Here is a 17,099-nt window from a genome sequence, read left to right as displayed (position 1 = left end):
TACAGTATATAAATCAGTTTTCTTTATTTTCTGAAAAGGTACCAGAAGAAGCATTTGTCTTTTATCAGGGAACAGCATTACAGTGTATGTTCAGTAGTTGGGGTCCCTGTTAGTTTGAGCTAAAGTGGTCTAGCACAAAAGAAAGTACACAGTTGTAATTTACTGTACAGGGGACTTTTTAGTCTGTAAAGCCTCTGGATTTCCTTTGGAGAATCTCAGTGATGCAGGTTACATGCAGTTACATGCAGTTAAACAATGACAACATTAACTTTTTGTATCCATTCCTTTGTCAATGTTCAATTTGCAGCACTTGCTGGACTGTGTTTGAAGTGGCCCACAACTGTTCTGCAGATACTGTGACAGAGCGCAGGACCAGAGAACCGTGAGCCTCCTGCAGGAGGTGCGCGTGACGCAGGGCACGTGTTCACGCGGCAGAAGTCTCACAGCAGCATCATATTTCATGCACTATCCGTGCTAAGTATAGCCAGAGCAGCAACGTTAGCTGGCTTCATCAAGAATATAGCCTCGGCTGGTATCTCAGTATAATCTTAAATTTGTAAGGATTAAAGCTATATGACATAAATGACATTGGAATCAGTAGACTACAGTCATATATATGTTGTGTATCAAGCTTGTTTGTTAGATTAACAATGCATAGTCTTACCATTAACCCTATGTCTTCGGAGGTGAACTCGCCGATGAGCCTGTTGAGTGACATCTGTCTGGGCCTCCAGGAATCCTCCCTAGAGAGACCACAATAAACCAGTGGTGGGAAATCCATTCGCACAATTTAAGTACAATTTTCACTTTTGTTTGCATGCTATACAACTTTTTACTTCTACTTTTACATTTCAGAGGGAAATATGTTTATTCATTATCGCTCTACTATTTTTTTGTTTTACTCCACTACATTTATTTGACAGGTGTAGTTTTTTTATTTTTCATACTTAGAGAACTAAGTAAAATGATGCATTGTTACAGATTAAACCATGACTAAAACGTGTTAGCTTCTGTCCCCTTACAAACAAACTGCTGCGTACCATGACGTTTGAGATCAGTTGTTAGCAGTCGCACAAAATATTTTGATGTACTTTTACTTTAGTAGGATTTTGAAAGTGGGACAAAACAATCTTTACGTTGTTGTATTGGTACTTTTACTTCGCTAAAGGATCTGACTGCATATGCCTCCACCGCAAGAAGCACGCATCACAATACATGCTTTATGTGTTTTGCAGGATTTAGTTAATATGTTTCCTATGAACAGACGTAATTTCAAAGCAAACCATTCTATAGTGAGGAGACTATACTTTTGTTTGTGTCTGACTGTGTATCTAATAGTGGGGTTTTCTGTTCCCTGTACCCTGAGAATAGATCCCATTGAGGGCTGGTCATGGCTGTAGAACACCCTAATTTCCACTCCACCAACACTTTAATCAGATCCACTGGGACTGGAAGAGCCCACACACACAGCTCACAGCTGTCTCCCTCTCTCTTGCTCTCTTTCCTCCCTCTTTCTCTCCCATTATCTCTCGCAAGCACGGCTGCACACTTTAATTTTGCCTCAATGTAAAAATGCATGATCTGAATTATTTATGTTATAGATGCACTTCAGCTCTTCCGTACTGTGTCATGATGCTTTACCTGAATCATTGTGCCGATTGTAGAAGACAGGTGGACACCCCCATCTCTGTGGTCCCTGCCCTACAACAAACATCAAATTCCTTATTAGGTTTTGTGATGGCATGGGGTCGGTGACGCTGCGATATGTTTCTTTCTTTTCTGTTATTACCACGGCAATTTGATTGGCAGTGCATGTGTGGCCAATTTGAAAGGCCAGTGGTTGCAGTGTCTGAGGAGAGATAATGATGGTATGTCTGTGTAAAAATCACAACCAGTCAGGAACAATAACGCAGAGTTATGTCTGCCAGAGTCCCAGCGCAGGATTGAACAGATTAGAAACCTCTCATATGAATCGGGCCACAAGAATAGCCTGTTATAGTTCCTAAAACTATATTAGGCAGCTGATTTTGCCGCGCTAACCTGGGGTCTTTGCGGTGGATGGGAGTGAATGATGCTTGAAATGTTACTTTGCTTTGGTGGGATGTTTCCTGCAAAGCGTTGGTCTAACAGCACACACATGCCAACACTGTTATATAGTATTGCAACAAAGAATGGTCTGTAAAAAATTATAAAAGCCTGAATGTGAATTTAACATTAGAGCCAGGAGACGTACTGACCTGAGAGTGTCGAAAGGGTTATTTCTTGTCTCAGTGAAGGTAAGATTGTCTTCTTCTGTCCCAAAAATCCTGCTTGCTGCTCCACAGTGACCGGCAGAGCAGGGAGGGTCCATTGTGGTTCGAGTTGTGCCCCCTCTTCTTGCAGGCTATTACATGGAGCTACTTTACGCAGCCGGGGTCTGGAGCCTGTGGAGCCCATTGTCTCACACCCTGTCCCAATGCTGTCAAACTGAAATACTAAATTCAACTTTGAGATATGAAAAAGTTAGTTTATCTTTCTACAAGTTTAGTGAAAATGTACACTCACTAATCCCACCTTTTTAATGTCTTCTCATCAGACAAGTAGGTTCTGTCTTTGTAGGTCCACTGGTTGTAGTGACCTTTCCCCCGAAGTTGTGGATTCCCTTTGTATGTTTGGCCTCCCCTTAAAGAATATCACGTACAATTCAATTACAGAAAGACTTCATGTTTAAAATCAACTCTCCAACGCTCCCTATTTCTTCCAGCTGTGTCTCTGCTGCTGGCGAGCTTACTGTTTGTCTTGAAGCATCTCTGTCTGGTGCCAAAGTACATATGAAACTCTTTAGGTAGTGGTTAAAAAGTGGCGTCATTGTAATGAGCTAGGTTTCTATGGCAACTATCCCCACAGGTTACTTTGTAAATCAAAAGTTAATGCTTGAAAGAACCTGTTATTTCCCTGCACCCTTTCCATATTGGAAAGCCCAGAGGGGCGAGGAGAGAGAGACAGGTTCTTCGGGAAATTGTTTCTGACAGAAAAATGTGACTTCATGAGTAACATTGAGGCAAACGCTGTTACAAAGACGGGTCATTAGGCTGCATGTCAGGTGCCCAGGTCTTATCATCCCTTTATATACAATACTTTACTTTATATCACTGCTTATATCACCTATAGGCTCCAGCGCCCCCGCGACCCTAATGAGGATAAGCGGTATTGAAAATGGATGGATGGATGGATGCATAAATATCTTGTTTGTTTATCCAGTTGCCATTTTATTAGGTACTTCATTATTCAAATTTAGAAAGTTCAAAGTTAGAATGTCCTCAGAATATATAGTCCAGTACAATATCTTCAATGATAATTACCTCAATATTAAAAAGTAATTTCAGCTTTAGCTGCTTTAGCATACCATACTCTACTTTAGCTGCTGAGAGGATAACATTTGATATTGTTATCTTTCTGTCAAACTCTGTTTCCAATATGCAGTTATTTTATTTTCATAGCCACAGGATGAATTTCTCAGCAATCAAATCGACAAACGGAGTGAAGTGAGCTGACGTTGGCCATTTGCATTCAACACAAAAGCTGCGTTAATTTAGGCTATATCCTTTGCTATGTTAATTTAATTTAGATTTAATTAATGTTAAATCAAAGGTCCGAGGTACAATGTGATCCCATATTGATGTGTTGTAAACATCTATGTAGGCTAAGGGCCGAGTCTGTACCATTTATAATGGACCTAATGTTATTTCAAGTAAAACAGTTTGTCATGTTGCTTTTCTCGCCCTAGGGAGGGCAAACCTGCTTATAATGCAAGCTGTTGAAAATAAGAGCTACTGATGACCCACTTTGATAAAATAACTGAGGGACTGATACTCCTTGCTGATGCAAGTTATGTGTTTTTTAGGTTCTACTATAAACACAATTTCATTTTAAAATGTGTTACCATTTTTCATGTTCTACAGATGTCTGCCACTGCAGTCGACGTTGAGCATGCCCTGACCCATACGTAAGCCATTCTGTCTGTTTCTTTTCTCAAAAGGATAACATTGTTTCTCAACATATAATTATTCTCTCATACTTAGTAAACACAGATATGTATTAAGATTATTGTCATAAAGCATTGTGAATACTTATGAGTGCTTATAACTATGACTATACAGGCAGATTATTAAGCAAAATAGGTATGTTTGTAATGCATTATAGACATGGGCTGGAAACTAACTTCAGGGTATATGGACGAGGACACACATATTAAGAACCTGTTTTGCACCAGGAATTGTGTTTTTATTAATGTTTTGGCTAAATGCAATCACTTTAAAATAGTCAGTTACTTAATGTGTTTGATACTTCATTGGCTTTAATACAAGTTAAATATTGTAAGGCCATTTCTTGTCTATGCTAGCAATTTTCAGGGGTTTTAATTTAGAAATATATCATTTTAAAATCATTAGCTTCTAGCAGTTATACTGTCAACACATTCTACAGTACTCCAATACATTTTATAGTATTAAACTGTCCATGGAGATTACAGTAGAAACCATGTAGACTAATAATTGAATGCTGGAAGCTGGAGCTGCCAGTAGTTTATTGTAATTTAACAGGGAAATGTGTTACAGTATCTACCGTTAATCTAACTCACTTTCAGGCAACACTTCATGAAATATAGCATGAATATAGGACAAACAGGGTAATGTTACACACAACACGTTACACTGGCTAACTTAACAAACTTAATGTAAAATGAAATGCATGGTATAAAACGTCACATTACCAACAGAACTTACATAATCAGTACTAAAGGAACATAATCAGACCAAAAAGCTAGCATAGCCACGAGGGCAAACACACAGCAAGCCAACTGACGAACTAGCTTGCGTGCTAATACCTGCGCTCATATAAGCAGCTAGTTCAAGGCTAATCATTCAAGATCCTCGGTCTAAACTCCGAAGTGATGATTTGTTTGTATCATTGACACTACCCCGACAAGTTCATTGGCACGCCTCAGTGTCTATCAAAATACCTTTATTCAATAAAAGCAGATGAGGGGGAGAGAACATTGACACGAGACTCACCAGCTGCGAATGCATTCGAACTGAAGCGTGTGCCCAGCGGAGTAACACCGTGTGACGCCCCCAGGGAAATAAATGCACATAGTAGAAAACCTATGTGAAACCCCACCGATATGATAGGAACCGAATTACAGTTAGGACGTTCCCCATAATAAGAAATAAAGATAAAATGATCTTAGCTACATCTGCACTGTCTCCATCCACACTGTCAGTCAGTTTGATGAAAATGTCTTCCATATCAACATCTTCGGATTGAAATAGTTCAATCAACGTTGCCTTGATTGTCAGACATTTTCTCTCTTCTCTCCCCAGTCGTCATATCGTTGTTATTATTATGACTTTATTATTTCATCCGTTCTGTGCCCAAGATTACAACCCATAAAAAGCAGTTTTCCACTAAAATGTGGAGGAGTCCAATATTGCCTGCTGAAAAAGTGTGTGTGTGTGAGTTGGGGGAGACATGTTCCCTGTGACCAGTCTGCAAATTACGCCCTGCATTATCATCATCCAGCAGACCATCATGAAATTAAGATTTGAACATTACACATTAATCTGCTTCTTCTACAGTAGCTCATTTATTGTAATATGTTAAAATGCCACTGCAGTTGCTAAGATGAAAGTGTCACCTCAGCAAATGCTTCATTAGAGGTTTCAACTCACTGACTGCACTCCAGCAACCATGACAGCACTGTAGTGTTGGACTCTTGGGATTGTGCATGCTTGTGTGTACGTGTGTGTGTTTGATGTGTGTGTGACAAAGAGGGATGTTGAAAGACTGAGACATGATTCTACTGACGCCTCATAATCTCAGTAGCACTATTTGAACTAAAATATAAATGCTCCATCTTATGAGACACAGAAAGTAATTTTGACAAGTGCCTATATGCTTTACAGGTACAACATGTCCCATGGGCCTTTTTACATTTACAGACGGATGACTACGCAATATTACCACAGATTGTGTGAATATGTGAAAGAGGATAAATAAAAGCAGACACAATCATTCTCAATCTTCTTCAGTTTACAGTGCATGGTTGTGTGTGTGTGTCAGTAAGTGACAGCTAAGTGCAGCACAGAAAAGCATTGCATAATTTATTATGATGGGGAGACGTCATTGCTGCTAAATCAATGCAATGCACTTAACAGATTACTAATATGGTATGAACTTCACTGCTTAGTTCTGCTAAAAATATCTGATGGTACGAGGTATATGCTAGCGGGGCCATAGGCAGGATTTTTGAAATACTGAGGCCATGAGTCCAAGTCAACTCTGACAACACAGATAACAAACAACATAATTAAGATTATAATAGTTCTATTTACAAAAGTAAATTATTATAAAAACGTGTGTTTGTGAAGCTTTAAAAGCATCATTGCAATTGTATGCCAAATTACTCAGAAATCTAAAGATGTTCCATATATTGTTAGAAAACTCAGGAGTTGGCCACATTCATGTGGTCATTAAGTAAACAAGTAATACACTGCTAATGTGAGTTTTTAGTCTTTTATTATAAAAACAAAAGAGCCTGTACATTACGCATAGTATAATTGCCATTCTTTAATATAATACTAATCAATAGGACTTAAAATAATACTCTTATTAATACAGCTCTAAATAAATATAATAAATACATATAAGATTGAGCCAAATTGGCCCTGCCAATATTTATATTCACAGAATACAGTCCACAGAGCAGGTCAGGGGAGGCCAGTCAGCTCTTGCTTTGGGTACGTGCGAGGAACAGGACTGAGTGTGGCAAGTATTTTAAGAAAGTAAGTAATACTTTCCACCCATTCAATTAGCAAAATCCATGAATGTTGTCCTTTTCCCCTCTCGTAGTGAAGTGCTGGAGACAGAGGTGCATCTCCAGAGTCTCCCTGATAGAGAGTCCATGTGGGCCAAACATCCCACCACACCCCTGGGTGGGCAATGGAGGAACATAAGCAGACAGGGCTTTAAGATTGGTTAACAGAGGCTAGCAGAGCTCAGCCATGTCATGCCATGGGAATGGAGACAGTGCCGTTTGCTCGACTGCGGCTTCGAGTGTTGACGCTGGACTCTGTTAGCTCCTCGGCGTGTTCCTCTGACTTCTTGTCTGCAATGGTGGCCAGGAAACGCAGAGTGACAGAGTCCCACTCTTCTGGCAGCAGCAGCAGCAAGAAGCCCAGGCAGATGATGCAGGTGGCTGCCAGGCGCACCACACTGAAGATCACCTCATGTTTCAAAACATCTACGGCTACGAAAGACAGGAACAAAAGAGAGGGCCGAAGAACAGGACAGGGTGGGGGAGAAAAAACAAACAAATTGAGATTAATTACAGAAAGTAAGATAAACCACAAGACACTGCGGCTGTAGGGGATGAGGAGCAAATGCGGCTTATAATCAGCACAAGCCGTCCACTTTATCCTCTGCGGTCTGGAGCCCTGGGACAAGTTGCCGTAACCCACTGACCTTCATACGGTCCATCGTGGTTAAAGAAAAGAACTCGTCTGCATGCATTTAGTGTCGCCTTTGCAACCTGATCCTCCCTCAGCGAGAGAATAGTTGCAGGTTCTGTTGAAGCACATTGACGATTGGGTTTCCAGGACGAGAGAGGCAGACCTGCTGTGTAATCTGTTTGCCACAGAGGCCCAAAGTGCTGACCTCTCAACACAAAACGACAGCACATTTACACATTTACTCTCATTTTCCCAATCATATTCATTTCCACCAAAAATAAACAAGAAATAATAAATCAGTAAATTGGAGGCCTTGAGCCACGTTAAGAAACCGTACCTGCATTGCCCGGAACACTGAGTAGTGTCCCTATGGAGATGAGAATGGGGTACGTCAGCACCACACCAACATGGACCAAGATGTTGAACACTGTAAAAGACACCAAAGAGGTTGAAGACATTGGAGTACATTTAGATTCGTACTGAAACAACTGGTCAATTAGTTGATAGAACACATATTTTCAGCAAAAAAAGCCAAATAGTCACTAATTCCCAGCTTCTCAAATGTGAAGATTTTCTTTTTTAGTCCTCTATGTTAGTAAACTGAAGATCCTCTATTTGTGGACTGTAGGTCAGAAAAGCCATATGTCCACCAGGGCGCATTTTTCAATATTTAATGTTAGACCAAACCACAGGATACCAATATGGAGGTTTTTAAATCCTAATACTTTCAGTTGTGAGTCTATTTAGTTTGAATCATGCACATGATTGCACACACAATACGTTACAGTGAGAAAAACTAAAAGTATCAATAAAAATAGCTATTGGATCCCCAAAATTTTATAGAAACACAGTCTTCTCTCTACATGGATGTTTATGGACTCTCACCCAGCCACAGTCCTGCCAGTCCACACAGGTATCCCCAGGGCAGTGAGGACAGTGAGCCCCAGTGCTCTACTTTGGTAAAGTAGAGGATGAGGGGCACACAGGAGATGAAGATGAGATTGAAGAAGCCCATGGTGGAAAGGAAGTGAGCCACTTCTCCAATGTTGGCACTGCCTAAGAACATCTTGAACAGCACCTGGATGATGAGACAACTGTTAATTTACACCGGTGACTTTACTTAAAGTCAGTGCAAAGGCAACAAGTGATTCAAACTGTAAGGTGATCTAACCTTGTAGAGAGCTGATGTGGAGGCGGACCCCACAGCCAATGCTACGCCCACAAAGGAATCACCATGAAAACCGTCAGCATAAGCCATCATCACAATACCTGTGATGGCCATGATGGCTGCCACAATCTGTAGATAGAGATTCAGAGCCATCGCTAGCATTGATACTCCTTAGGAATAAGAAAAGCAATTATTTACATATCATTATCATCGTTGGTGTTTCATACAGACCCGAACACCCATGAAACGGTCCTTCAGAACAATCCAGGAAAGGAGAAAGACGAAAGCCTTGTGGCAGCAGTAGAGGGCAGAGACGTCAGTGGCGGTCAGTTTCTTCAAGGCCATGAGGTACAGGTAGTTGGTCAGAGTCCAAAGGATTGAGAAGGGCGCTGTTCTCTTCACGAAAAGCTTGAGAGTCATCCCATCCTCCCCAAAGAGCTTGCTGCACTCCCTGTTTGAGGGAACAAATGCAGAGGTGTAAGCAAAGTGAGCTTTAATGGTAAACTGGTAACTGGCTTCATGTTCTAAGTTAACAAAGGGATTACTACTTTATTTTGCTAAACATGAACACAACAAGATGACTATTTCTCTTTATTTTGGTTATGAACTTCACCGACACATCTGTTAATCGTCTGTCTTTCTGCAATCGCTCTTTTACGTAGCAGTAACAATAACGGTGGCAAGCACACGTACTGCAAAAGCTTCCTGTAAAAGGTTCTCAGGAATCTATTTGGGCAGATTGTAAATGTTTTCTGAATTTTAGGATAATTTGGTTTGCTGTTTACCTGAATTTCTGGATGGGCGTCTGCTTCTCCCGCGTGGTAACCACAAGTCCAGAATAGTAGATGGGGAAGAAGAGGATGTTCCAGTTGCTGCTGAACCAGGAGATAAAGAAGGGACAGGAGAACGACTGGAAGGTCAGCTTAACCACCTGAGTGGTACCCACCCAGGAGGAGGAGACACACAGCACCAGCAGCAGACCACCCAGCACCTTCAGAGCTGTGTTGGTACATATCTGGTAAGACTGGCTCTCTTCGCTGGTCTCGCTGCCTGGTGTCTCTGCATGAGACTCTGTTCCATCCTCTTCTGATGGGAGACAATAACAGAGAAAAGACAGAAAGTGCATTGCAGCATCTTTACTTCAAAGGCGAGGTTCACATTTATGGTTTTGAGTGAAATATCTCAATATGTCGATATCTCTCATGAATTTAGCATTCAGTTCCAAGCCCAATACTGCCGTGGATGTGCATAAGTACAGCCTCACAACCTTGTTCCTAAATCATTTATGTTAGCCTACCATTGCATATTCTGTATGCTTTGTATTCCTGTACAGACAGCGTGTGTCTCCCTGGCTGAGGTCCAGCCTATAAGCATCTATTGATCAACTGCCTTTGTGATCACTATCACAGTTTGCATGTCTTGCTCTAAAGGCGCTGATGCATAAGGCAAGGCTTTGTTACAATTGTGTTGGGTTAGCATTGTGGCTGTGCATGTCATAAATAGCTTTGACACCTCATGAAGCAGCACGTACTGTAGGCCTACACGCATTGTAGGCAGGTGTGCACAGAAACCTGATGCCCAGAAAGCAAGAGCAAACCTAACCACATGACATTCCACAAGAAAGTCATGTCAACCTTGGCAGCCACTGTTTGCACTGTTGGTACATTCATGCTATGGAAATGTTGCCTTTGAGACACATTGGAACATGGAAACAAGAATTTGATGGAGTAACTGGGAATAAGGTACGGTCTCAACAGACAATTAACACCAACATGACATGAATATAGATAAATAAATGGGATTTTATTCTAATCTAATTTAATGCCAGTAACGCAGGGCTGATCTGCAGTGCCTTAATGGACTGCGGGACTGAATGGCTTCCTCCAGTGTGCTGTATAATATGTGAAGTGCTGTGTGTGTGTGTGAGCATTTCCGGGGAGAGCTCAGATCCATTCTTTAACTTTCGACAGTGTGATCAATTTTCACCGGGGAAGGAATAAAAGATGACATGTGCTGGATGTTTGCTGCCTGTGCTCTCTTTGCTAGCTCAGCACATGAAGCTCTGCCATTTCCACCATGGCCACAGACACTAGAGCCCTGCGAGCACTGGAACGTGTACCCGTAGTATCTCCTCTCTAAAGTAGCATCTCAGGGATGCTCATTATTGCATCTGATAGTCCTTTGTTTGTTAACTGCCATCAAGGCCTCAGCAGGAAGCCAAGCAAAGGGAGTACAAGTCGTGTCACTGACAGCTTTAATGAAAGTAGATTGCACCCACATCTAAATAAGTATTTTGTTATCCAGAAGAAACCTAAAGTCTGTGTGTCCACCCGTGACATAAGTTGATAAGTGTATTTTCTAGAACCACTTCCTTCATTCACAACAGTCTTGCCACACTTACTTTATAAGCTTAATGAAGGAATGAGATCATCGCTGACCCCAGTAAAAGTAATAAAGCTAAGTCCTGTCTGTAACTGTTATATTTAATTTTTTGCTCCTTTTATTTCTATTTCCATCTATATTTAGAGGGAACTTTTTTTTGGTTGAAAATTAATACAAAGTCACAGAGTTGAGTCGTTGGACGATGATAGTGGGTAGAAAGAGGAAAAAAAAAAACTATGTTTTTGTGAGATTTTGGAAAATTCTCTTTTTGTCTCAAAAAGTTATTCAAATTAACCCATATGAAAAGTTTAGAAGTGCAATGTGTATCATAAAAGTTGATCATCATTTTGTTAATGTAAAATCTTACTCAGTAACCAGTAACTATGTCCATCATAGTGGCATAACAAGTACAATATTAGATTAAGTTAAATATTAGAGTAGAAGTAGAAGTAGCACATGTGCAGTGCTTGGGTTGATAGGCTAATTAGTCACGGTGTCGGTGCAGCACTTGCCTTAAGTCTGGCCACACTGCAGAACTTCAAAGAGACAAAAATAACCTTTAAACTATAAGTCACAATGAAACCCTTAGCATCCCAAAAGTATAAAACTAATGATGACCCACCACTGTCAATGAGTCACACTCACATTTTATTTTAATTAGTTTTACTTTTTTAGTCGAGTTCAATTGATTACAGACTGTGACTATCACCTCAGAAAACTCTCAGATAAAAATGTCCACCTTGCGTTAAATCCCAGTTGGGAGCAGATTTACAGTATTTGGTGAAAGCAAACTGTTCAACACCGATACAGTTTATTTTCTGAAAGGGATCATCGAGGGATTTAGTCTAATTACATTCTGCCACAGCAAGAATTCTTAATCAATCTAATGCACCTGGTTCACTTGAAAACAGATCTGATATTTCTGCTAGAGAAGCATCTTTTTTATTCTTTTTTTCCTTTATGTCTGCCTCTCTTCTTCCACCAAGCAAGATGGTTCGTGTTTCATAGCACCGACAAAACCTAAAGCTTTTAGTGTTGGATACGGGCTCTTCTGTCCTGAGGTAAAAGCCACTACGGGCTGATCTGGTGCCAAGATGCAGTAATATTATAACTCTATTATTCCCCTGCCTCATAAAAGCAGCTCTCGTGGACAAATTTGTATTCTCACAACAGGCAGCGTTATTGCTGATTAATATTGCTGCTAAAAAGTTGCAAAGGAAAGAAATAATGCCTTTCAGCCCAGTATCACAGTGGGATGCTTCAAAAGAAAAAGTACAATGTTAGGTTCATTTCAGTCATTTCAAAGAAAGTGTACTCAAATGAAAGATTAGTAGTCTTGAACTACTATTATTATTACTATTTATTAATTGTCCGAAAAGATTTGGTGCATAATTATGAGCTATGAGATGTATCCTTCATATAAAAAAATGATGATGATAATGATTCAGAATCCAAAAAGCTTTTGTGAAAAAGTCATCACACCAAAATATGATTAAATGCCTAAACATTCAAATAGAATAAAACCAACATTAGAGTCAGAATATCTGCTTAAAGTATGTGACTACATTTGAGTTTAAGATGCAAGTTATTTTGCACCTTTGTCAAACAAGCAAACATAGCATTTATACTTTTAAAGGCTATATTATAGGCTGTATTGCTATTGCTAACTAATACTATACTTAACTCTTGAAAATGTGGGGAAAAAAGTTCATATTCATACATAGAATAGTTGACAATCTACTTATGGCTCGAAGAAAAAAGAAAAACGCCATACTATTTCATTAGAGAAATCACTGCTGCATAGGATCACTCACTACTGGCACCCATTAACAGAGCTTATTTACTCTGTGTGACGCAGCACGCTGCTTGAACCTAACATTCAGTGTTTTATCTCCACCACTGACACTGCGTGCCAGTGACATTGATGAATGGACCCCTGCCAAACCCAATATGAAGCTCACAGTCACGTCTGCAGCGTTATGCAGGCTTACAGCAATAAGTCGTTATCTAAGTTAGGTCTGAAGATGTGACATGGTTATGATGATACTGATTAGAGGTCTCACTCTATAATATCTAATATCCTTAATAAATATGTGGAGGGATTTAGGTGAGGTTCAAGGCTTTTAGGGGTGCTCAGTTAGATGAAGAAAGGACAGGTGAACAAAATAAACAGATGTGAAAGCAGCTGACTTGGGCTTGTTTGGTTTTATTTCTGTGCTGGGCAGCTAAAAACATATGAGGCTGTTACATCTATATGCCTCCTGTCAACACATTAACTGCGAGCTGAAAACTGAAATAAAACACATGTGTTTTGTACACCATTTAGAGGTCTAAAGGTCCAGTATAATTCAGCAGCTGGTCTTTAGATTTAATTTCTGATATCACATAAATGTAGCAACCACTGACTGAAGAAGAACACCTTTGCATAGGGTTACCTATACAGCTGTCAAAAAACTCATATCTGAGCTAACGATGCAATTAACTAAGTTCATGCTAACACACACATGAAATCATACACGTGAAAATATGCATAGTTTAGTATAAACGGTGTCCTGAGCCTCTCTGGATCTTTCAGTTTACCTTCAGAGATGGGGCAGGTCAGGACCTGAGTGCTGTACGAGCTGAGAGGAGCCACTCGGGCTGAGTGTTTCTTCATCCTCCACTGGGGGCCCAACACGCTGTCCTTCCTTGGGAAGTGTGTGTATGTGTGTGTGTGAGTGTAAGTATGCCCGGCTGCTGCACGCTCAGCAGCTCCTCCTGCTAGCTCCGTGCATCCTCAGACTCCTAACTCCTCAGTTTCCTCTTCTTCACGCTCTTGATGGCCCCCCTCCTCCCAGATCTGTGTCAAACTCTTCTGTCTCTTCTTCCCAGAGCACTAGTCCTGACTCTGTTCCTCTCCAGCACAGCGATCTCACTGTAACTGGTGCTGTGACTCTCTCTCTCTGTCTGTCTGGATAGTGAAACAGCTCAGTAAAGATATAGCTCAGTGGAGGTGCAGTTAAGTGGAAACTCTACTGTTGCCCTGTCATGCCGGGATCCAGCGCTGCCACTGTCTCCAAGGGAGACTGAGCTTCAAGTGTGTGTGGCATGGCGCAATCACTCCCCTCATCTCTTTCTGTCCTCCCCCTCCTTTTTTTCTCTCTGTCTCACTCACTTTTCCCCTCCTCTTCTTTCGCTCCACAAATCAGCAGCTTTGTTTGGAAGGTAACCAAGCAGCCCAGGCTAATTATGCTGCGTTAGCTGCTGTCCCCTTCTTTTTTCCCTCCTCCTCCCCTCCCCTCTCTACCTGACCACGGCTCTTCTCCCTCCTCCCGTCCCTGTCTCTCTCCATATACTCTTGTCTCCTGTCTTCCAATGACTCTCTACCTCTTCTTTGCACATCTCCTGCTCTTCACTGCTCCTTGAGGGTCAGATTATTAGTAGAGCCCTCTCCTGTTAACCACTGCAACATGAATCAGTTGAGCCATGTAAAAGACAACCATCACATACATGTCAAATCTGTCAATCCCAGTGCTGTAAGGGGTAAAGGAGCCTCTGCCCACATGGTACTCACACTGATATTACACATTTACACATCACTACTATGTTATGCTATATATATTTCCAACTTCCAGACGGCATAAAGGAGATCAAACTTACTTTTCATTATGTTTGTATTATAACATTAAATCAAGATTGGATCCTGTGGATCTTAATCAATCTAGTTATCTGTTTCTGACACTATGATTACCTCTCATGGTAACAACAAGAAGCAGCTGAACACATTCTCTGTTTGTCATTCCTCTCACTCTGATCATTTGTGCAATATCCTTCCATTGAAGATATTACTTAAATATTACTTAAATACTGTTCTTAAGTTACATTTGTACAACCCATAGCTGTACAGCCTTAGTTTAAAAAGGTAAATATTGTACGACGGTATTAATTTCACCAAATCTCATGGCTGGGCTTGAGAAGTTTGTATGTGCAAAAGGTCCATTAAGCTTGGACTATTTGATGAATTACTAGGCTTTAAACTATAGCCAAAAATAGTTAGACATACCAGAATTTCAATCACCTGCTACATTAAAGCCCTGCTCCCTATGTCAATAATTTTGAAATGTACTGCTGCTTGGAGAGAGCTTTGGCTCAAACCACCCAGCTCGAGTGAAGAGGCACTGATCTGCCTGAATAAATGCTATTCTCATCACTTTAACCCATCATACTTACTGTGAGCTCTTTTGACTCTTACCTTTTGTTTAAGTAGAAAGATCTGAGTGGGACATTTACTGTTAACGCAGTGTTTTTACATCAAATATATACATTATGATGATAATACTTCAAAAAGAGATTTCAATAGGTTTTTCCATCACCGTTGTACAGTCAAAGAAAACCCTCTCATCAGCAAAAGGTGTGGACCTGAGGAGGGTCAGTCTGGGCCACGTGAGTCTCCATCGGGACTGTGGTCGGAGTTTCCATCTCAAGTAAAGCCCGACGGCCATTGTATCTCCAACTGTGGTTTATCTGCCTGAAGATTTACTGGACCTAAATACTGCTTGGGCCTTTACATAAACAATATATCAGTGTCCAGTGTATGCACTCCGACACATGAGGCCCTGCAGCCTGGAACATGATCTTAATATAACCTATGCTATGATATGCTTACCCTCTCACCAGTAAAATCAATACTAGCCAAGCCAGTAGCGCTATGACCTGAAATAGAGAACGCACAAATGAACATGCGCTGTGTTAAATGTCTATATGGGGTTGTTAAGAATACCAAATGAGTGCTATTTTACTGTCCCTTTTGCTCCAGGCTTTCTGTCATTATATCAGTATCACCATGAGCCTCTCCCTTCCTGTCTCTCCAAAGCTCATCAGCCAAATGTCTGGCACTTCCATAGAGAGCATAGCAGATCAGAGTACTTCTCTGTGTATTCCTCAGGCGGTGCGAGACAGCACCGTTTTTAGAGAGTGCTATATGGAAAACAAGGCAGGGCCACGTCCCAGTGTATAGAATTCAAAATTGAGGAGACGCTTTGAAAAAACAACAACACTCTGTTGTCATTTTGGGAAAATGCCACGGCATAAGCAGGGTTATTTCCCATGGTCAGTGAGTGTGACAGAATGAGTGCAATACTAATGCATTAAGAGTTGTTGTGAGGATGAGGCTTGATTAGCATTGAAACAAATGTTTGGTCAGGGGTAAGCAGGGGATGAGCTGGGGGTATGTATCCCCTGAGACAAGGAGGGTTAAACTTAAAAATAGCCCTGCTGATGATGAGTGGAGCCAACAGCTAGACAGGGAAGGGACAGGAAAAAAGGTCCAGTCAGCAGAGCCCGGGATGCTAATCGCTATCAGATTAAGAGAAATACCTGGAGCACGTGTTCTACAGGAGACCACAGTTCAATTCCAAATTAACTCAAAATGCTTGTTCGCTCTCTATTGTGTACTTTTCTATTGTTTTTAGGAATAGGTACCTTTAGCTTAACATGTCTCAAGTTCATTGCCAGCTCACAAGTTCACTTGTATGTTTTCTTTGTATTCTTTCACGTCAGGAGCTGATAATACCAGAAGATTATATTCCAATGTTCTGCCTCTTCATTGATTTATGGCCCGAAAGCTTTGTGTCAAACAAAAAGTGTGCCCTCCTTGGTTTAACACTATGACAGGACCAGAAACTACTTCCAAATGACCATTAAGTTGAATTAAATCCTCTGTAAAACTGTTTCAACAAAACCCCAACATCACAACCTTCTATAACCTAGCTAGGTGTAAACAATAAACAGGAAACTGAGTGTATGTAACACAATGGTGTTGTTGCATCACAGATCAAAGCACAAATGTACCCAAACCTCTCTCATCTCCATAGCAACAGGGCACCTTGCATGTATTGATGCACTTTCCCAATTCAGGCTCTTTTGTCATTTAGATTCACCAATGCTCCTCAGTTTATGGCACGGGGTCCTTTGTCTTTAGTCCGTCGATTTTACTCTCAGTGACATCTCAGTGAGGACTCGGTGCAAAGGAGAGGAGGACGAGGGAGGAGAGACAGAGGCGTGAATGCTATCTGCAGCTGACG

General features: G+C 40.9%; 1 protein-coding gene across 1 annotated transcript; it reads right to left on the bottom strand.

Annotated features, from left to right (window-relative positions):
- Window positions 1-6,650: 6,650 nt before the first annotated feature.
- On the bottom strand, window positions 6,651-13,755 carry slc35f4 (solute carrier family 35 member F4). The gene is made up of 7 exons (XM_034563667.1): window positions 13,618-13,755; window positions 9,441-9,741; window positions 8,887-9,106; window positions 8,659-8,784; window positions 8,373-8,565; window positions 7,825-7,914; window positions 6,651-7,285 (listed from the first exon to the last, which is right to left on the bottom strand). Exons 1-7 carry the CDS (start codon window positions 13,691-13,693, stop codon window positions 7,044-7,046), a joined length of 1,248 nt encoding a protein of 415 aa, XP_034419558.1. The 5' UTR covers window positions 13,694-13,755; the 3' UTR covers window positions 6,651-7,043.
- Window positions 13,756-17,099: the final 3,344 nt, after the last annotated feature.

Source organism: Cyclopterus lumpus, chromosome 22, assembly GCF_009769545.1.
Source record: "Cyclopterus lumpus isolate fCycLum1 chromosome 22, fCycLum1.pri, whole genome shotgun sequence".
In the NCBI taxonomy this organism is placed as follows: Eukaryota; Metazoa; Chordata; class Actinopteri; order Perciformes; family Cyclopteridae; genus Cyclopterus; species Cyclopterus lumpus.
Note: the sequence above shows the minus strand (reverse complement) of the source record. Positions and strands in the feature narration are given on the sequence as shown.

What these genes read in the sequence shown, in the direction of transcription:
- slc35f4 (XM_034563667.1), bottom strand. Translation starts at nt 13,693, where the DNA reads ATGAAGAAACACTCAGCCCGAGTGGCTCCTCTCAGCTCGTACAGCACT. An exon ending in ACGCCCATCCAGAAATTCAG is followed by an intron (nt 9,107 to 9,440) that starts GTAAACAGCAAA and finishes TCCCTCAAACAG; the next exon opens with GGAGTGCAGCAAGCTCTTTG. An exon ending in ACCGTTTCATGGGTGTTCGG is followed by an intron (nt 8,785 to 8,886) that starts GTCTGTATGAAA and finishes CTCTATCTACAG; the next exon opens with ATTGTGGCAGCCATCATGGC.